Here is a 22590-nt window from a genome sequence, read left to right as displayed (position 1 = left end):
TGTGCGTGTGTCTGTCTGTGTCTGTGTGTGTCTGTGTCTGTGTCTGTGTCTGTGTGCGTGTGCGTGTGCGTGTGTCTGTCTGTGTCTGTCTGTGTCTGTGTCTGTGTCTGTGTCTGTGTCTGTGTCTGTGTCTGTGTGCGTGTGCGTGTGCGTGTGTCTGTCTGTGTCTGTGTCTGTGTCTGTGTCTGTGTGCGTGTGCGTGTGCGTGTGCGTGTCTGTGTCTGTGTGTGTCTGTGTCTGTGTGCGTGTGCGTGTGCGTGTGCGTGTGTCTGTCTGTGTCTGTGTCTGTGTGTGTGTGTGTGTCTGTGTCTGTGTCTGTGTCTGTGTCTGTGTGCGTGTGCGTGTGCGTGTGCGTGTGCGTGTGTCTGTCTGTGTCTGTGTCTGTGTCTGTGTCTGTGTCTGTGTCTGTGTGCGTGTGCGTGTGCGTGTGCGTGTGCGTGTCTGTGTCTGTGTCTGTGTCTGTGTGCGTGTGCGTGTGCATGTGCGTGTGTCTGTCTGTGTCTGTGTCTGTGTCTGTGTGTGTGTGTCTGTGTCTGTGTCTGTGTCTGTGTCTGTGTCTGTGTCTGTGTGTGTGTGTCTGTGTCTGTGTCTGTGTCTGTGTCTGTGTGCGTGTGCGTGTGCGTGTGCGTGTGCGTGTCTGTGTCTGTGTCTGTGTCTGTGTCTGTGTGCGTGTGCGTGTGCATGTGCGTGTGTCTGTCTGTGTCTGTGTCTGTGTCTGTGTGTGTGTGTCTGTGTCTGTGTCTGTGTCTGTGTCTGTGTGTGTGTGTGTGTGTGTGTGTGTGTGTGCTGGTATTCACTACATTACGAGGACCAAATGTCCCCACAAGTATAGTAATACCAGTACTTTCTACCAGTACAGCTTCTAAATCTGCAGAATTAGATTTTAATAATGTAAAATGACTAGTTTTGTGTGAGGGGTAGGTTTAAGTGTAGAATTTAGGGTAAGGCATACGCCTTATTCAGCCCGCCGCCATTTTGAATCGAAAACGAGGCTGTGAGGGATAGCAGTCCAGCAGCGCCCACTGTGACATATTGTTGCGTACCGGGACGTAGATTGTTTAGTCATAAAAATAAAGAGAAAATATAATTTCACTAATTTCCACAGGACAAAGAACTTCAGAAAATGTGTATTATTAAAGTTCGACGGGACATAGGACCTAACTTTCAGGTAACAACATTGTATTTATTTAAGAAAATGACTGTGGAAACTAGCCGGTTGGCTAATTGCTAATTTATAATGTGAGCATGTTTATCTTCCTTTAAAAGTTTACGCAGAGCTAAAATGTTATGTTTTACTACAACAACTAAACTAAATATCTACATTTTGTATAGATTACAAAGAACACAAGAGTGTGCTCAACGTTTTACTCAGGATTGTTTTTCAAAAACACTGACTGGAATTAGGACGCTTAAGGAGGGTTCAGCTCCGTCTGTGTTTACCTGAACTCAAAGACCTCACGAAAAGAAAACCTTGCGATCGTAAATGAAAAAGATATTATTTTTAAATGACGTTTTAAAAATTAACATGCTTAATAGTTTGTGTTAAGAGCCTGCAGTTAGATCGTAAGCCTCTTTCAGACAACATGTTAAGTCATACAAAAAACAGTGGGTAGAAAGTTTATTTTTATGCAAAGCGATCAAAAGATAACATTTATTTATTAGTTTGCCATGTAGTGTTTGAGGTCAACCCCTTTTAAAATCGCAAAATGATATTCAGAACATTATTTTTTGTTTCTGTTTTGCTTTAGACAAGGAAAACGTCATGTTTATCGTAATTTCATAATAAAGGTCGGGAAGACGCTTATGACCTAGCTGCAGACTCTTAACACAAGCCATTAAGCATTTTAATCTATATAACATCATTTGAAAAACTCTGTATAAGCGTTTAAAGGAAGATAAACATGCTCACATTAGAAATTATCAGTCTTTCCACAGTCATTTTCTTAAATAAATGCAATATTGTTACCTGAAAGTTAGGTTATATGTCCTGTCGAACAATCCACGTTTTCTGGAGTTCTTTGTCCTGTGGAAAAATGTGAAATGACGTATTATTTTACGGATATACGATCTACATCCCGGAACGCAACAACGCGCCACAGTGGGCGCTGCTGGACTGCTATCCCTCACAGCCTCGTTTTCGATTCAAAATGGCGGCTGGCTGAATAAGGTGTATATGTAGCCATAATGATAGGATTAGCAGTGTGTGTGAGGATGATGATGATGATGATGAAGATGTTTCTCGTGTGTGATCAGGGTGTGGATCTGCGGCAGTACTCCAAACAGGTGGAGACAGAGCTGCAGCGCATCGAACAAGCATCAATCAAGGACTGTATCCTTACTGCTACCTTCAGTGGATTTATGACGCACAAAAACATGCAAACAATAACCACTCGACTACTTCATGAGATTCACCCATCATGATTCTGCATATAATGTTTTTCTCCTTCTGTGTTTGACTGATACTCCACATAAAGCGTGGTTTGTTTCAATAGATCAATTCGTAGTAGACGTCACTTGCAGCTGTGCGCACATAATGGTGGCAGAAAAACACTGGCAACGAGTGGAGGAAGATGGGTAAAATCCATGAAATAAGAGAAAAAAAAAACAATTTTTGTGCCTTTAGATGCCAGAATCAGAATGCAAATCATTTTTATAGAATGCTGCTGTCAAAGATGCCATTTGAAGTTAAATGCAGACGTTTATACAAACAGACCATGGATGAAAACGTCTGTGATTACTCTACTTTTAAAGCATACGTTTGATTTAAACAATAGGTCTGCATAGATCGCTTCTCTGCCTTTTGGATCAAGTGTAGTATCTGTTCTTATCAGTTTAATATTAATTATATATTATATATATAAATATTAGAATTCACACTTAACTTGGGAAACCTGCCAGGTGTTCAGGAACTGCAGGAGAACAGGAACTGGCAGGAACCACTTGCTACTAACTTTGCTTGAGAGAATAATTTGAGAATAATCTGATGTCCTCATTTTTACCATAAATGCTAAATACAATGTAGGAACAAAAAATCATTAACAGAATCTTAAATTTGTAATCCTTCAGACCCCCTACCCGGGTACTGCATATTAAATTTGAAAAAAAAAACCAAAAAAAAAACCAATAGGTCTGCATAATATTGACATATGCTGTTCATAGGGGATGCATCGTATTAGCCCTATACAGCATGACATAATATTGAAACCTGTTACTATTGACATTTGACATAACTTTCATTTATTTGATCTCACAATTCTGACTTTTTTCTTGCAAATGCATGTTCATATCTCATAGTTCAGACTTTATTACTCCATTTAACTTAACAATAGTGAGTTTGTCAATTCTCGGGAGAAAAAAGCCAAAGCTGAGGGAAAAGAGAGAATGATGAGTTGGTTTTTCTTATCGGAATTGCGAGATTTAATCTCGGAATTGCGAGAATAAAGTCAGAGTTTTGAAAAATAACTTACCTTTTTAAATTCTTTTATTCTGTTCTATAGACTGTTTTTTGAAAAACATAATTTTCTGCAACCAGATAGGCTTCACACGCAAAAAACGTCATCACTGTTGGCAAACACTGAATTGGTCTATAATCAAGGCTCATTATTAAATTGTCTTGAGAAAGATAACTTACTAAAAAGCAAACTTACAGTTATTCTTCTTCTTCTGAGACTAAAATGATCAACTCTGTCTCCTCCTAAGCTCTACAAACTCAGCCCAGATCTTCAGACTGATCTGACTCCAGCTGCTGTCTATACAAGCCTAACAGCTAGAAGCATGTTAGTGACATGCTAATCATGTTAACAACAGGCTACTAATGCTAACATCATGCTAGTAACAGGCTAATCATGCTAGAAACAGGCCAACGACATGCTAATCAGGCTAGTACATGCTAACAACATTCTAATCATGTTAAAAACACACTAGTGCCTTGTTAATCATGCTAGAAACATGCCAGCAACATGTTAATGGTGTTAACAAAATGCTATTAACATGTTATTGACGTTAACATGCTACAAACATGCTAACAACATGTTAATCATGTTAGAAACATGCTAACAACATACTAATCATGGTAAAAACATGCTAATAACTTGTTAATCATGCTAGAAACATGCTAATCATGATAGAAACATCTTAACAACATGTTAATTAGGTTAGTAACACATTAACAACATATTAATCCTTTTAGAAACATGTTAACAACATGGTAGCCATGTTAGTAACTTTGATAATAATGTTAGTAATGTTAACATCATGCTAGCGACATTCTAATTATACTAGCTACATGCTAGTAACATGCTAATCATGCTAGAAATATGCTATTGACATGTTAATCATGCTAGAAACATGCTAGCAACATGTTAATCATGTTAGAAATATGCTAGCAACATGTTAATGATGGTAACAACATGTTAGCAACATGCTATTGACATGTTAATCATGTTACAAACATGTTAGAAACAAAATGTTTTAGAAACAAAATTGTTAAAAAATGCTAATCATGCTAGCAACATCTTATTGACATGTTAATCAACATGCTAAATAAGGTAGAGACATGCTAGCGACATGCTAAAACATGTTATTTATCCATCCATCCATCTGACAGACTGTATTTCCTTCAAAAAATTCAAGCTTTAAACTTTAAAACTACTTTAAACTTAATTTTTCATACAGTTTCTAAAACTTTTTAAATATTTGTCAAACTTTTTCACACTTTCTGATCAGGCTTTTTCAAGCCAACATAACGTTTGTCTTGTCAAACGTTTTCATCCAGTTTGAAACTTGTCATGTATGTTTATAGAGACCCTTAACCGTAGCGCTGGTGCAGATATCAAAGAGAGTCAGAATATTGCCTCTCTACACAACCAGATCACCGCCTGCGACTCCATCCTGGAGGTGAGTGCTTTCAGCATTTCACACTGACAGAGACATCACTCACCACCTGTTACCAGAAAATAACCCTCCTTCCAGTTCAAGTGATCTAAAGCTAAACTACAGTGATGTGTGTGCAAATGGTGGTCTGTGTGCAGCGTATGGAGGGCATGTTGAGCGGCTTTCAGAGCGACCTGTCGTCCATCAGCAGTGAGATCCAGACGCTGCAGCAGCAGTCGGTCAGCATGAACATGAGGCTGAAGAACAGACAGGCCGTCCGCAGTCAGCTCAGCCAGCTAGTGGACGAACTGGTGGTTCCCAGCACCATGATCTCGTAAGAACACGCACAGAGCGCCTCAACACGGCAGCTGTTCACCTTCTGAATGACGGCCTGAAGAACTGTGTCTGTGTTGCAGTGTGATTCTGGACAGTCCTGTAACGGAGCAGGAGTTTTTGGAGCAACTTCACGAGCTCAACAGCAAGATCAACTACGCCAAAGAGCTCAGCTTCAGAGAAACCCTGGCCTGCTCCGACATCCAGGACATCGTAGATCGCCTCAAACTCAAAGTGAGAGCAAACGGCAGATCGGCTCGTCTAACCATCCTACCGTTCTTCACAGAGCAGATCATTGTCATGTAGTTTCCTGTCCGCAGGCCGTCTCCAAGATCCGGGAGTTCATCCTGCAGAAGATCTACTCCTTCAGAAAGCCCATGACCAACTACCAGATCCCTCAGAACACCTTACTCAAGTACAGGTACACACTTCCACTATAATCATCATTAGCAGCAAAATATTTCTCACAGCAGTTGTCTCTGCACTTTCTTTCGACCCTGTTATTCTGTGACAGTTTAAAACAAGCTGCTCCTGACATAGAATGTATTTTCCTCCAACCCTTTAAGAGTAAACTCCAAAATATCCTGAATGTAAAGGTTGCCACAAACATATCTTGAAAGAGAAAGATCATGGGTTTATTGTCGTAATATTCATTGACCGCTGGTCTGAAGGTTTTGGGTCATGCATGACGGTGGTCCATCAGTGTTCATGCCTGGTCCTGACCTGTAAATTACAAAAAAAATAGGAATGCACCGAAATGAAAATTCTTGGATGAAACCGAACACAATTAAACAGTGATTACTGAACACGTTTTTTTTGTTTTTTCCCTCATGTATTTTGCCAGTTTTTTTCACCATTGCATAAATTAAATATCCAAAATGTGCTTTTTACAATTTTGTCTCGCTTTTCAAAAAAATAAAAACAACAATTTAAAAATATTTACTTAAAGGAGGAGTTCACTTTCAGAACAAAAATGTACAGATAATGTACTCACCCCCTTGTCATCCAAAATGTTCATGTCTTTCTTTCTTCAGTCTTAAGAAATTATGTTTTTGGAGGAAAACATTTGAGGATTTCTCTCCATATAGTGGACTTTAATGGGGCCCACGAGTTTGAACTTCAGAAATGCAGCGTCAAAGGACTCTAAACAATCCCCGCTGAGGAAGAAGGGTCTTATCTAGCCAAACAATAAGTTATTTTCTAAAAACATTTACAATTTATATATATATTTTTTTATCTCTACACAGAGTACACACAGAGCTAGACAAGACGAGCATTTGAGGTTAAAAAGTATAGAAATTGTAATTTTTTTTAGAAAATAACCCATCGTTTCGCTAGATAAGACCCTTCTTCCTCGGCTGGAATCATTTAGAGTCCTTTGAAGCTGCATTTTGGAAGTTCAAACTCAGGGGCACCATAGAAGTCCACTATATGGAGAGAAATCCTGAAATGTTTTCCTCAAAAAACACCATTTCCTTACGACTGAAGAAAGAAACATCTTAGATGACAAGGGGGTGAGTACATTATCTGTACATTTTTGTTCCGAAAGTGAACTACTCCTATAACACTGAACATTTTGAACACTCTAGTAGACATTATATCCTACCAACAAACCACAAGTCAACTTAAAATTGATAAGTTAGTCAAATAATATTCTTTGGCCATTTTAAGAGCCCCTTCTTGAATCAGGCATGTGTTTTTAATGGACAAATAAATGCAGCCTTGCTGAGCAAAGGACAATGTTAGAATAAATGTATTAATAGAGCTGTTGGAATGATTGCTAGCATTATTTTTGTCTTTCTGGTTAATTTTATTTACAGAACAGCAGTAAAATGCCAACACTAACATTTCTGAATGTTGGCTTTTATTTAGTGGTAAACCCGCAAGAAGAGCTCAGTCCTAGTTTTTGCTGGCAGCAGCAGATTTGTGAATGACTGTCATCTTTGGTCTTTGAACCCTGGCTAAGGAGCTGCTGTCAGAATAAACACAATTGGTGTCTGGTGTATTAGACAACAGAACGTTCTGGAGTTGATTGACTAATGGATGATTTCAGTCATCATACAGTAACCTTTCTCTTCTCATGAAGACATGCGATGCGCTTCTAAACAGTCTCTCGCTGTCGCTGCTGGGAATGAGTTTTGAGTCTTTATCGAACAGTTTTAACGCTTCCACACTGACCACATGTTTGCTGCATTAGTGCTCGCCTCTATTTGATCACGTCACCTCATTGTTCGCGATCTTTTATTCTGCCTTTTCACTATTTTCGGCCGAATACTTTCGGTTGCAGAACATTCGGTGCATCCCTACAAATAAATGAATTCAAAAGTCTAGCTATTTCCTGAGACTGACCTACAGTCGACACCATAACTAATAAGAACAATATCTACTGAAAACAGTAATTGTACAGCATTTAAAATATTATTATCTCCGCTTTTAACTCCTGACCCTGATTTCTGTTGAGTGAAAGTGTGGTTCTGATTATCAATCATCTGCAGGTTTTTCTATCAGTTCCTGTTAGCCAATGAGAGGACGGTCGCTAAGGAGATCCGGGACGAGTATGTGGACACCATGAGCAAAATCTACTTCAGTTACTTCAAGTCATACAGCGGCAGACTGCTGAAAGTCCAGGTGACAGACAGAGACATGTGCTGCGCTTCACACTGACTGGATGAGCTTTGATTGGTTGAGACATATAGTATATTATTGACCTCTAAACCTCATGTTAAACCAGTGTGGCTGGCCATATTACATGCTGCTCAAACAGTGACTCAACTGTGCAGTTCTTGGCCAGAATAGGCTTTAATGCAAAACACATCTGTGGCCTGTTGCATTAAGCTAGTTAAACAAACTGCACTTTTAACTAGTTTCAGAGGTTTAGAGTTGTCAAATCAAGCAAAACCAGTCAGGTGAATAATTATAAAACTGTCTGTATATATAATAGAACGCATTCTCTCTTTTTGTTAGTATGAAGACGTTGCAGATAAGGATGATCTGATGGGAGTGGAGGACACAGCCAAGAAAGATATCCTTCAGACCAGCGTCTGACCGCAATCATGTAGAATCAGCACACCAGTAATTGTACTTCAAGATAAATATGCCTGTGCCTGTGTTATAATGTGGTTGATTTCTTTAACTGCTACGCAGGTTTTTTCTCCAAGCCTTCTTTCAAGAGTAGGAACACTATCTTTACTGTTGGCCAGAGGGGGGCGGTGTTGAGTCCTGCAGAGCTGGAGGGGCCTATACTGATCCCACACGCCGCTCAGAGAGGAGACTCCAGGGTGAGACACTGAGCGTCTGCTTCACACTCCATGAACATCCCTAACCCTAACCTTAATTTAACGTTGGCAAACTCGTCTAGCACTGTCTGTGCAGCTGCATTAATAACATTTCAGATTGTGGTGTGCTGTTACATTTCATAATTATCAGATGTTTTTTTTTCACTGGGAAAACAAACAACAAAACATCCCATAGACGTACATCAAGACATACGCTGCCGCTCTAAAGTTTGGGATGAGTAAGATTTTTAATGTTTTTTTTAAAAAGTCTCTTACGCTCATCAAAGTTCCATTTATTTGATCAAAATACAAAAAAAAAAAAAAAAAAAGAAATATTATTGCTATTCAAAGTAACAGTTTTTATTGTATTATTCCTCAAAATATAATTTATATCTGTGATGCAAAGTTGATTTTTCATCAGACATTACTCCAGTCTTCAGTGTCACATGATCCTTCAGATATCATTCTAATAAACTGATTGTTGTGCTGCTTAATATTAATAATAACCTGTGATACTTTTTTCAGGATTCTTTGATGAATAAAAGGTAAAAAGAACAGTGTTTATTCAAAATAGAAATCTTTTCTAACAATATAAATCTGTACTCTTTTTTTTTTTTTTTTTAAATCAATTTAACACATCCTTACTGAACAAAAGTATTCATTTTGAATGAGGTCTTTATTGTTACAAAAATGTTCTATTTTATATAAGTGCTTTTTAGTGTTTTATTTATTAAAGAAACCTGGAAAAAGTATCACAGGTTCCGAAACAAATATTAAGCAGCTCAACTGTTTCCAACACTGATAATAAATCAGCATATTAGAATGATTTCTGAAGGATCATGTGACACTGAAGACTGGAGTAATGATGCTGAAAATTCAGCTGCGCATCACAGGAATAAATTATATTTAAAAGGTCCCATATTGTCAAAATCAAAATTTCCTGGCTTTTTTCATGATAACTGAGGTCTAGGGGCTATGTAACTACCATATGAGTTTCAAAACAGTCAATCCACAGTAAACTGCACACAGCCTGCTTAAAGTAGCTGAGCTTTTTCACGAGCCGCTGTGACTTCCGTAACGATGTGACGTCCGATCTACTCAGTCACCGCCTTCAGTCACCACCCTGAGCACCAACCATCATCCCACCCTCCTTTTGTCAAACCCCCAGACAACATCGCGTCCGTGCCATTGCTGAGCAACAACAGGGAAACAAGTCATGAAACCTGTACAGTCAATAGATGTCAGGAAACTACATCATTGCACAGGCTTCCGAACAACATTAATATAAGAGACCACAGGCACATCAACTTCAGCCTCTTTCACACAGCCATTCCGGTAAATACACGAATAATGTGTCCCACGATTTGTTCCGGAATTGTTTGATTTGGTTCATTCACACAGTGATTTTCTGGAATCTGTGCGTGCTTTACACACAACCCATAAAGACATGTGACGTTTGGATGTGAGATGTAATGCGACGCATATGTTTCACTAACCTGATGAACAATCTGTGCTTCAGCGCTGATAGTGAGGAGCTCTCTGATCGCTGCTTCATTCCACTTTGCACGTATGTTTTCGTCGTGAAGAGTCGCAGGGTAACGTGCATCATCACTACAACACTGCCTTTATGGCATTTGGTTCTGGCTTTTGTTCACACAGCGCTCGTTCCCGTAATTTTCCAGAATCAGCGTGCAGTGTGAAAGGGGCTTTACTAAAGCAACAGTTACGTAGCTTACTGCATTCGGTGTTTGAAAAAGAAAAAACATTGATTATCATTCTGAAACATCCTGTTGAGTATCAGCAAGCCACATCAGGCTCGGCTACAGCATGCGTGACCCTAGTTACCTGTGGTTGGCCTGGCTGTGCGTCACTCAGAAAACAACAGGCCAATCAGAAGAGAGGCTCATGAATATTAATTAGACGGGCCAAAATCGACCTGTTCTTGACAGAGCTTCTAAACGAGGAGCTGTAAAAATACATTAAGATGGATTTCTGCACTTATATCGCAAATATATATTCTTAAGGACATCAACAACTAAAATAAACCTCCAGAAATGTGTACAATATGGGACCTTTAAAGTATATTAAAAACCACTATTTTAAATTGCATTAACATTTCTCAATATTACCAGTTTGTTTCTGTATTTTTAATGAAATAAACACGGCCTTGATGAGCAGAAAATTCTCCTTTTAAAAGCATTACAAATGAAAAATTACTGATCCTGACCTTTTGAGTGGAGGTGTATTTAGACAGCAGAACATCATAGTAACACGCTAATGACCAGTCCCACCAGAATGACCATTTGCAGCAGTATTTTGCAATGCAAACCCATTACCCAATAATCAAGATGTGCTTAGCTGTAAATAGTTAATTTGTAAATACTTGTGTGCATAAATCCCTCATGCACATGGCAACGCAGATAATCAGAATGGTAACAGTAATAATTACTCCGTACTTTACCGAAAGAGTTGTGTTAGACACAATAGCACACTGAGTGAATGCAGTATGTCATCTTAACACTGATTATATTCTGTACATTCGACATGTTTTTACAGTATATCTCCACCTCTGCTCACTTTACAGTGGAATTGACTGCAAACAAAATGTGGAAATAAAACAAAAATGCAAGCTCTTCTTGATTTTGCATTAAATTCTGCGATGGTGTAATCCTGGAGGCACTGACATTATAGAATACGTTTTCCATAAATTGTCTAAAACGGTTTCCATAAAGGTTTATTAGCATAGCAGTGTAGTTTATGATGTGCGTCTCTCTGTGTCGGTCAGTACCCGTATGAGACGCTCTTCCGCAGTCAGCACTACGCTCTGCTGGACAACGGCTGTCGAGAGTTCCTCTTCTTGTCGGACTTCTTCATGGTGGCTGGAAATTCTGCATTGGATTTGTTCAACAGCATTATGGGAAAAACACTCAGCATGTTCCTGGTACAGTGATAGTTTCACATTTCCAGTGTTTCAGTAATGCAGTATAATAACAAAAATGACATTATTAGTAGTATTTTATTTGACATTGCTCCATTCTTGTGTTGTGTCTTCGCTCTGTCTGCAGAAGAATCTGTCCACGTACTTGTCAGACTGTTATGACAGCATTGCGGTGTTTCTCTGCATTCACATCATTCTGCGCTTCAGAGCCATTACAGTCAAGAGGAACATCCCCGCACTTGACAAGTCAGTCCCTCTGTCATCACAAACACACAGAATCAAACACAATCTGACCAGTTTTTAACCATATTTTCACCTGTTGAAAATTCACCATGATCTTGATCTTATTAAACAATTCATCCATGCATATGTGTATTATCTATTTATTTTTAAGGTATATATTTTTGGCATTTTCATTCCTTAATTGGATAGGATAGGACAGTACGGATCAGACAGGAAGGCATGGACCTGGAAATCAAAATCCAAGTTTCTGGTCACTGAAGGCACTGTTTCGCTATATTTTTGTGCCGTGCCTATTAGACTGTTTCTTTTTATTTTTTTTTAACCTTTATTTAAACTTTATTTGAACTTTTTGATTATGCGTTTTGGCTTTCTTCTCCCAATATTTCTTAGCATTCTTAGCGAAAATAAATAAATAAATAAATAAATATATATATATATGTAAAAGGGGGGGTGCCGGTAGCCAACGTTACTTTTTTCCTACTTTGTGTAATAACGAAAACATTTATTTCAGTGAAAAAATAAGTCCAAACTATTTTAACATTTTGAACAATAGGGCTCTCTCTCTTTTTTTTTTTTTTTAGAAATTCTTTTTCTATTTTTCTGATAATCAAATGAAAGCATACACATTTATTTATTTTTAATCCAATGAAAAATAAACCCTTTTTGATTTTTGGCAAACAAACAGAGGTTTACTGTTAAAATCAATACATGGAAGAAAAATTATATTCAGTTTAAAACGTTTAAATAATAATTGTAGTATTTTTTTCTACAATTAAGTGGTTAATCTTGTTGTCATATTTATTTTTTTTATCATATATATTGTTTTATGTCAATTATTTAAATAGGAATATATAAACACCTACATTATACTGTACAAAAGTAATACTAGACTAATATTGTTCTGTTTCATGTTAAACTGTACTTTTATTTTGACAGGTTGCCGTGAAGTTTCTGTGTGTGTACAGTGTGATATGATGCTAGTTTTCTCAAATGAAACGGTAAAAGTGACACTCACAGCAGCTTTGGAGATTGAGTTTATCTGTTCATGTGAGATGCAAAGGCCAAATATTAGCGGGAGCGTCATGTGTGCTTCAGTATGCCTGTAGTAAAAAAACGCGTCTCCACCATTCATACATACAGAGGCAAACGGAACATGCAGGATTCAGATTAAAACGGTCTTTTTGCATTTCAGTTTTCACAAACACTAGTCCATATCGCGATTTGAATTAAGTGACAGACCAACTTTTGATTTATTAATCCAAAAATCGACGATTCGGTGGCATTCAGCGCTATAGTAGATTCCGTTTTTATGAACGGAGTCCGCAATCCCTTCTGTGTTTTAGCGGAGGAGACATTGTAAACGCGCGACCATGTAGAGACAGAAATGACATGCCTTCGTGTAAATAAGATAAATAACATAAGGCAGTTTAGTTTGTTTAATAAAAGAACAATGTATAGACCTGTTCTATAGGAAAGATAACCTTAAATGACTTCTATTGTGATCTGGCGCTATATCGAAAATAAAATGAACTTGACGTTCAAGGGGGGCGGGGGGTGCCGTTGGGGGGGAAACACTGGTATGCCATTAGCCCATTTCGTGTCATGGTTTCTGTGCCGCCACAGAGGTTGTGTATTGGACATTAGGCCTTGATATTAGAGGTATTACAATAAGAAAAGACAAGTAGATCTCTGTTTATTCATGTGCATACATGCTCTTGTTGTATTCATAGTAATGCACAAAGGAAATAGGTTATATACATCTAGAAATAGGCATGCAAAACATTCCCATGCACATGTGAGTAGTTTCTCGAGGGCACAAAAAAGTTTTTTGTGTGCATGTAAAAATCTGTATTTTGTATTTAGTTTTTTATTTTAGGGACTTTGTATGTTGTCACTTTGAGAAAATCAGTGAAAATAAAAATATTTACAAATGACTGTACTATATACCAAATATAAAGCTGGAAGTAATGCTTATGTTAAACAGTGTTGGGGAAAGTTACTTATGAAAGAAATGCATTACAATATTGAGTTACTCCATATAAAAGTAACTTAATTATGTCACTTAGTTACTTTTTATGAAAAGTAATGCGTTATGTTACTTTTGCATTACTTTGTAAATCTGGGCAGGGCTTGCTTGTTTGTTTTTAATATAAAAGTTCTAATTTTGTCAAATGTAAAAGCCTCTTCACACCAAAAACCTCAGGCTTAGAGAAAAGAAAATTCATGTCTGTACAGTAGACCGCAGAAGAAAAAATGTCAACTCTTCAGCAATAAAATAAGGAAAACAAATGTTAGTCATTTTTGCTTGTTAGTATGGATGCAAAGACATCGGTTAATAAAATGGGATTAAATACATAAAGGATATTTGTATTATTTAACATATTTAATTATTACAGGTTTGCATTGAATGTCACTGTTTTTATTCATTTTGAGCAATACTGAATCTGTTTCTTTAGTGAGTGAGATGAATTAATGCATGTTCACATTTATTCTAGAACTAAAGTAGCATCTTACTTACGATTTCGCTCAAATCAGGAGAGCTGGGGAGAAAAGTAACTGGCGTTAGTTATTTGAAAAAGTAATGCGTTACTTTACTAGTTACTTGGAAAGTAATATTATTACGTAACTCGCATTACTTGTAATGGATTACCTCCAACACTGATGGTAAATATGTTCTGAAAATCTACTGAGAGGTTTGGAAATTTGAGTCTGGAAAAGTATGGAATTTTCTCATTGAAAATGGGAACTCTGCTGAGTGTATTGCCAACTCACAAGCCTATTAAAATTCTTAATTCTTCTTTGCATACCATCAGAGCCAGTCCTCCAACATTAGCAAAACAAAACATGACGCTCCATTACTCTGGCCATGAGACAAGAGGCTACAGTGTTGTATTTGTAACACGTTAAGACTCTTTTACTAAACAGACATCAAAAACATGGCTTTTAGCATCTTTATTGCACTGCTGCTGGGAAACCCATTACTTTTAATGAGAAACATTTCGGTTGACTATTACGATTGTCGGTGGTGGAAATGTCAGTTGGTTGTCTTTGCTTTGACAGCCTGTGCACTAGCATTCAACATGTTTAGTTTTACAGTGACCTACATCCAGTGTTTACAACAAAATAAAATTCATAAGAGAAGTCAATGAGATTTCTGCTCACTTCTCAAAATCCAGTCGACAGTTTTTTCTGTTTTGACAATCTGGTTCTGTTAAATGTCACAATATGGCAGAAAAGTCTGTCTCTGCTTCCATTTCCTCACTACTTTAAACAGCGATGAAAGCTGAAAAAGTGGTGAACCAGATGGAATGTGTGTGTGTGTGTTTGATGTGTCTGCATGAACGGCTTGTGTTTGTGTGTGTGTGTTCAGGTACTGGGAGGCTGTGCTGGAACTGCTGTGGCCGAGATTTGAGCTGATTTTGGAGATGAACATCCAGAGCATCCGAAACACTGATCCTCAGAAACTGGGTGTTCTGGACACCAGACCACACTATGTGTGTATCCTGACACAAACACACTCATTTTACACTTAATCTACTCCTTCAGTACAAGAGCTGAAAAAAGATATCAGAGATGCCAGAAATGAAAGATTTCAGAAATGAAATACCTAGTTCAGCCATGAAACTCTAGATGATTAACATAACTGACGATATCACAGTTATACGACTTGACACAAGCTGATTGGTTCATGTTGCATACACAACCAATGAGCTTGCAGCTTTACATTTAAATGGCTGGTAGCATTGACTTGAGCATTTCGCAGCACGCTTTCAGAGTTCCTCTAAAAAACCTTCCACCTTCCCCAGCTCCACCTGTATAGATCTGCTACGGGTTATTTTATGCTATTTGTACAGCAGCAGTATGTCTTAAATACTCACAGCACCGTATCGCCATATGCTTTGGCAGTAGCAGCAGCAATAATCTACAACTACAGCAATAACCAACAGCAGCAGCGTAGCAGATCTATTCCACCAAGACCAAATACATTAACATTGTCATGTCCATTAACATGCTAAACTTTTCAGAGTTGTCACGTATCAAATTGATACCCTGGTTTATGTTTTTGTTGTTAAATTTTTACTTTATTGATATTGTGACTGCTGCTTTCAATGTAAAAAATATGACCGGAAAAACGGTTCTATATATGTTCAATTCAAAAGTATTCAGTTTAAGAGGAAAAACTTTACTGTATTACATTGCTGTATTAATTGAGTACGCTACAGTTCCCTCCTAAAAATGATGCTTCGTTTAGAAAGAAAAGCTTTCATTTTTGGAGACATACATGTGCTGTTCTGTCCATGCACAGTATAAATGTTCGCAGCTGATTTTGATATTCTAGGTATTATCGAATAGCCAGAGTTTTAAGAACGCAGCGGACGTGAGGGACTATAATGCGATAGAAGCTCGCTCAAGTACTGAGGAGCTGAACCTTTGAGGGCTTTACCAGTAATTAGCAAGATTTTGAAATCTATACGATGTGTTATAGGGAGCCAGTGCAGTGCTGACAGAACCGGGCTAATATGGTCATACTTTCTAGTTCTAGTAAGAACTCTAGCTGCTGCATTTTGGACCAGCTGGAGTAGGTTTATTAAGCGTGCAGAACAACGCATGGATTAACACTTCTACATTTAACATCGAGAGCATAGGTTGTAGCTTAGATAAATTTTTGAGATGAAAAAATGTTGTTTTGCAAATGCTAGAAATGTGGCTTTCGAAGGAAAGATTTCTATCGAATAGCACACCTATGTTCCTGACTGATGACGAAGAATTGACAAAGCAGCCATCGAGTATTAGTGTTTTAGGTTATTGCATGTGGAGGTTTTAGGTCCAGTAATTCACACCTCTGTTTTTTCAGAATTTAGTTACTCGTCATCCAGTTTTTATATGAGCTGTGCATTCTGTTAGTTTTTCAAATTGGTATGTTTCGCCGGGCCGTGAAGAAATATAGAGCTGTGTATCATCAGCGTAACAGTGAAAGCTAACACCATGTTTCCTGATGATATCTCCCAAGGGTAACATGTAAAGTGTAAAAAGTAATGGCCCTAGTACTGAGCCTTGAGGTACTCCATACTGCACTTCACAGCAAAAATATTGTCTGTTTTTCTTTGTGTTTGTGTAGATCACACGCCGCTATGCTGAATTCTCCTCCGCTATTGTCAGTATAAACCAAACCTTTCCCAACGAGAGGACCAATACTCTTCTGGGACAGCTGCAGGTGAGAACAGAAACACCTCTGTGTGGCGTAGAGCGTACAGCGGCTCATACTGAAAGCTGACGTGATGTGATTTCAGATCGAGGTGGAGAACTTTGTACTGAAGATGGCGGCTGAGTTTCCCTCTAGACGAGACCAGCTGATCTTTCTCATGAACAACTATGACATGATGCTCAGCGTGCTCATGGTGACGCTCCTCACGAAACACGCCGTAAACCGTTACCAGCACTGTTATCTGTAGCAGACTGCATCATGATGGTGTGTTTGTGTGTGTTTGAAGGAGAGAGCGGCTGATGACAGTAAAGAGGTGGAGGGCTTTCAGCAGCTCCTGTTGGCCAGAACACAGGTACGATCTGAGATCCTGAGTACAGCTCACATTGGCGCTCGTGTGTAATGTGAGTAACCGTTGTGTCTGCTGTCTAACAGGAGTTTATAGAGGAGATTCTTTCACCTCCGTTTGGAGGAATGATTGCATTTGTGAAGGAGAGCGAGGCACTAATGGAGAAAGGGCAACTTGACAAACTCAAAAACGATGAAGGTCAGTGCTCTATTTTCTTGTTTAAGGATTATCCCGTATTTTATGTATATATATATATATATATATATATATATATATATATATATATATATATATAGTTAAAGGCATGGGCGACATTTGACTCTTGAGTCAGGGGGGGCAAGAAAAAAAAATCAGATGTAAGCATTAAAACAGTGCCCTACGTATTGCAGCACATCAAAGCAGTCAATTAAAGCGCTGCACTTCAGCCCGGGCCGATGGGCCCTGACTTTTTTTTACACCCCAGGGCTACGGCTTCGGGCCAATTTTCAGGTCATAGTTCAGACCCGGGCCGGCATCGGGCCTGTTTTAGGCTTCTCCTTATTTTCATAATTTAGACATCCATCAATTATGGTGAAGAAAAAAAAATGCCGCGCTGGTGGAAACAACACGAAACTTCACTTTCGCTTTCACTTTTGAGACCGACTCAGACACCGTTTAGTGTGCTTTAGCGCAGCTGAATCCGCGTTCAAGCGCACACAATAGGCTAAAACTCGCCCCAAGCACCGGTAAAAATAAATAACAATGAATGTGTCAAGGAAAGAGTAAGGACATAAATGAATTATTTATTAATTCATTTGTGTATTCTGAGTCAGTGTCGCAAAGATCCTGACTCCCAATCTCCATTTTGGACGCGCCTTTAGAGAGAAATTCATCTTTACGGATTACATGAAAGAGTTTGTGCTTTTGATTTGTTTTATTTCGTTAAGTAATAATTTAAAGCTTTCTATAAATGTATTTATTATGTCTGTGAGGCATGCATTTCGCTTCATTTTGTTAAGCACTCCTGTTCAAGAACCAGACGGCAGAAAGCACATAATTATTGTTTTCTTTATTTTATAAAAATGCTGTAACGTTTTTTTCGATGTATTACTCGTACTTTGTGAGCAAAAATGACAGATAATTTTTAATTGCTTCCAATGAAAAAAATGCAAGTGATCGCGCTGGTGCCTCGATGTCCTGCAAGCTTTAGCTTCCACTTTCTGCACAAACTATGCGCATACAGCGCACATTTATCTGTAACGTTTAAACTACCATTGTTTTATACTTGAACTGTTTTATATCTATAGATTTCATTTTAGGCAAGTCGTGATGATTTGAGAAGGCAAACTGATCAAACAGACTATGATCAGTCTTCCGCTGGGCGCTGTTCGGTAAATATATATATATTTAACGAATAAAAAATGCTCCAAGCGTTTTTCTAAATTAGCTAAATAAAAAAACGAAACTAAATATAAACATTTTGCCATTACATACAAAACTGAACTATTTTATAGCTGAAACAGTAAGTTGTTTTGGGAGAAGGGGAAAATATATTTTTATCCCGTCTATTGCTTCACCGTTATTTCGAGAATAAACCCAGCGTAAATATGCAAATGACACTCCCAAAACATATCAGCTTGCATGTGCCGAAAAACGAAAGTTTCATACAAATTCTAAATGGATTATAGCCTGGAAAGTGCAAAGCACGCTCCCCTTATTATCACTAAAAGTTCATAGAGATCTCACAAAATTCCGTTATAATTAATAAAGCTCTCTAAACTACACAATTAATATTGTATTTACATCGCGTCTACACTCATAAGATGATTCACGAGCGCACAAAACGGCACTTAATAAAAACCGATCAGGCGCTTTCAGCAGTGAGTGAATTCTGACAAGTGTTTCTAATTGTTCGGAAACAACAGATATGTCTGTGATTGGCTACATTGCTCAACGCTGCAAAAACACGTTGGATAGTTTGCCAGATCTTCAATTGCTTTGCTTTCGTTTGAGGGTTATATAGCACCGTCTAGTTCCCAAGTACAACCGAGCCTAAGCTTGGCTAAAGCAGTTGCAGCGGGGCTGTCGAGGATTCCATGACTAACCACAGGGGGGGGCAACTGCCCCCCCTTGCCCCCCCCTAATGTCGCCCATGGTTAAAGGGCTATTTCACCCCAACATTGTCATTATTTACTCATCATTCCAAACTCATGAACTTTCACTCATTTTTGGGTCATATCTTAATTCCTTCTCTTTTTTTTGTCCATTCATTGAAAATCCACATAACCAATATTGTCAAGCTTTAAAAAGTAAAAAGTAAAATGAAAAAAAGCATGCACAGTTGAGCTTCTGTTTGTCAAGTTTTTATGTACTTTTTAAAGATTTTGGTTCAGTAGATGGACAGAAATTATGAGAGAGGATTATGTAGCCCATTCATTTGTGTTCTGGAGATTAACAGAAGTTCATTTAGAATGACATGAGAGTGAGTAAATGAGGACAGGAGTGTGCATTTTTGGACAAAATTTCTCTTAAAAATGTTATTTATTTATGAGGGGCCAAGCACCGAAGGTGCAGAGGCACCTGTTGTATCCGTTGGCATTCTTCTTCTTCTTCCTCGTCCACTCTTGAGTTTATGGCAGCCCATAGAACCGCTTGTGGTAAAGTTGAAATTTGGCACACTGATAGAGGACAGTCTCAACATTAACCAAAGCCAATTTGGAGTCTCTAACTCAAACTCTGTAGCGCCACCTCTTTTTTCTGTTTTTCATTGTTTGAGAAAACAATTTTTTCGAACTCGTCCTAGACGGTTTGTCTGATTTTTACCAAAATTGGCTCAGATCATCTTCAGACCATGCTGGCAAAAAGTTTTGGAATTCAAGTTGATAAGTCAAGCCGTTCTCGAATAACGCACCAACGAATTCTATGAAAAGCTCACAAAAATGGAAGTGAAGCTATATCTCCGCCATGGTTTGGCATATCGAGACCAAATTTGGTGTGTGTTGTAACCAGCATGACTTAAGGCTACCTGCAGTGTTTCGTCACAGTGCCACCTAGTGGTCAGGAGATGAAAAATGGCTCTTTTTGCTTAGAACTTCTCAATGATTTCCCAAAAATCTCGAAACTGGTCTTGTTAGATTCGGAATTGTCCCATGTCAGCCATTTTTGGTGTCAGCCATGTAGAATTTTGTCATAAAATGCTATATTTTACAAACGCATTGACATATCATTACGAAACTTGGTATGTGTCTTTGGCACCTAACAGTACTCAAAAAGTTTGGTGGCATCGCCACCTTGTGGTCAAAAGTTATAGGAAAATTTTGAAAAATGCTAATAACTTCTGATGAAAATGGGTCATGCCGACAACATAGATACCAATTATGCCACAGTTGGCCAAACTTCCTGTCCGACATTTTGATTCATGTTGAAAACCTACTTTTTCAAACTCGTCCTAGACTGTTGGTCTAATTTTCACCAAAATCGAGTCAGATCATCTCCAGACTGTGCTGACACAAAGTTATGGATTTAATATTGATAGATGAAACCATTTTCGTAAAGAGCTGCTACAGATCTTAGGCTTGATGCCAAAATGACTCTGAGGCTTTATCTCTGCAAAGCTTTGACATAATGACACCAAACTTCGTGTGTGCCTTTGTCACCTCACACTAAACACACCACATCGATTTGATAACAGCGCCACCTGTTGGTCACAAAAAGCCATTAAAAAGCCATTAAATCATATTACTAGCAGTACTACACTATTTTTCTGTCATTTTGACTAAAATCGACTTAAAATGGCTTTGTTTACTCATACTCTTAGCTCCTCATTTTCCCTTTGGTGTGCTTGGCCCCGCAATTGCTGCTTGCTGCTATATTTTATTTATTTGTTTGACTTTTTGTTAAAGTTGTGGTGTTTTCAAGTTTGAATGATTGTATTTTGTTTATTTATTTAGGGGTTTTTTTCCTGCTCAAATGCTGTTTAATGTTGTCATCCTAATGGAGATTCTCATTGTTGGATGGTCAGGAATGATACTTCCATTAAAAAGTTTGGGATCAGTAAGATTTTTGTTGTTGCCATTTGGAGAAAAAAAATCAAAGAGATAGGATAAAGAAAATATTAAAAATGATAGTGATAATGCAAATAATAATCCAAATTCTGTCTCAGTTAAAATGCTGTTTTATCTGTTCATCAAACAAATCCTGAAAAAAAAAACTTATTTTAAATTGTAATCATATTTCACAGTATTAGAGTTTTTACTGTATTTGATTTGATCAAATGAGCAATGCATCAAATGCAGCCTTGGTGAGCAAAAGAGACATCTTTTATAAATTTAAAAAACCGTACTGACCCCAGACTTTCAATCCTATAAACAATGTTTCCATGAAAGATGAAGCCAGAAGCGCAGACAGAGGTGTGGGTGATGTGAGAGCGTGTTGTGTGTGTTTGCAGCTCGTATCACTCAGCTGGTGCGGGGTTTCTCCAGCACGTGGAAGCAGTCTGTGGAGGCCTTGAGTCAGGATGTCATGCGCTCCTTCACCAACTTCAAGAACGGAACCAGCATCATTCAGGTACAGCCTCCAGATATAATCAAGTTCTTTCTGTCATTCACGAATCTCTCAAACTGATGAATGCTTGTCTGCTTGTGTTCTCTAGGGAGCATTGACCCAGCTCATCCAGTACTATCATGGTTTCCATAAGGTCCTCTCCCAGCCCACCTTCCGCAGTCTGGCAGTGCGCTCCGAGCTCATAAACCTCCATCATCTGATGGTGGAAGTCAAGAAACATAAACCAAACTTTTGAACCTGCTTGGCACTCGTCAGCATTTGTAGTAGCTACACTGCAGAAATCATCCTTTGGGAGAACCGGAGAATCAGTGTACACAGCGTTCATAAAGCAAGATACAATTTCCTGATAAGCAAAACAAGGTCAAAATGAAGGCCAGGTTTCAGAAAGTCTGTACTTGGCTGTATCACTTGTCCTACCTTACAGTCTTAAACAGTTTTCCTTATCAGGTGAGAACAGCTTGTTTTTACAAGATACTGAAAGTATGATATTTTGCTAGAATGGGACTCCTAAAGGCTGAAGTGTTGAGTATTTTGAGCACTAATCTCATTCTTTTGTTTTTAGGTTTGCTGATTATAGGCCTTTTTTTTTTCATTAGCTGCGTTTGTAATTATTTCTTTAATACGATTTCTTTCATTGTTTAATCTGTAAATTCAGTCACAGCTTTTTTGTGTTCATGTATGAACTGTTTTTTTTTTCTTTTTCTGATGTCTCTGAAAGTATGTGTGCACTGTTGCTGTGTATAAGTTATAACAAAGAAAAACATTCCATGTCTTGAAATAAAAGATATTAAATTCAAAGTCTCTGAAAATGTTTCCATCATCTTGTCAAAGATGT

At 38.2% G+C, this 22590-nt stretch overlaps 1 protein-coding gene and 1 non-coding gene across 2 annotated transcripts in view; both read left to right on the top strand.

Annotated features, from left to right (window-relative positions):
• Window positions 1-22553, top strand: part of vps52 (VPS52 subunit of GARP complex) — a 26027-nt gene extending 3474 nt beyond the window's left edge. The window contains exons 4-20 of the mRNA XM_073844231.1: window positions 2254-2329; window positions 4829-4896; window positions 5031-5206; window positions 5289-5439; window positions 5526-5626; window positions 7701-7833; window positions 8170-8227; window positions 8350-8483; window positions 11266-11421; window positions 11546-11664; window positions 15032-15155; window positions 16781-16876; window positions 16953-17060; window positions 17154-17219; window positions 17300-17411; window positions 21640-21758; window positions 21844-22553. Of these exons, the coding sequence (XP_073700332.1) occupies window positions 2254-2329; window positions 4829-4896; window positions 5031-5206; window positions 5289-5439; window positions 5526-5626; window positions 7701-7833; window positions 8170-8227; window positions 8350-8483; window positions 11266-11421; window positions 11546-11664; window positions 15032-15155; window positions 16781-16876; window positions 16953-17060; window positions 17154-17219; window positions 17300-17411; window positions 21640-21758; window positions 21844-21990 (1944 nt within the window). The 3' untranslated portion in view covers window positions 21991-22553. The remainder of the gene's footprint in view (window positions 1-2253; window positions 2330-4828; window positions 4897-5030; window positions 5207-5288; window positions 5440-5525; window positions 5627-7700; window positions 7834-8169; window positions 8228-8349; window positions 8484-11265; window positions 11422-11545; window positions 11665-15031; window positions 15156-16780; window positions 16877-16952; window positions 17061-17153; window positions 17220-17299; window positions 17412-21639; window positions 21759-21843) is intronic.
• LOC141339439 (U2 spliceosomal RNA) lies at window positions 2785-2971 on the top strand. Its single transcript, XR_012356029.1, has one exon. It is a non-coding gene; the product is annotated as a U2 spliceosomal RNA (small nuclear RNA).
• Window positions 22554-22590: the final 37 nt, after the last annotated feature.

This window comes from Garra rufa, chromosome 7 (genome assembly GCF_049309525.1).
Source record: "Garra rufa chromosome 7, GarRuf1.0, whole genome shotgun sequence".
Classification (NCBI taxonomy): domain Eukaryota; kingdom Metazoa; phylum Chordata; class Actinopteri; order Cypriniformes; family Cyprinidae; genus Garra; species Garra rufa.
This window is presented reverse-complemented; position numbering and strand designations above follow the sequence as displayed.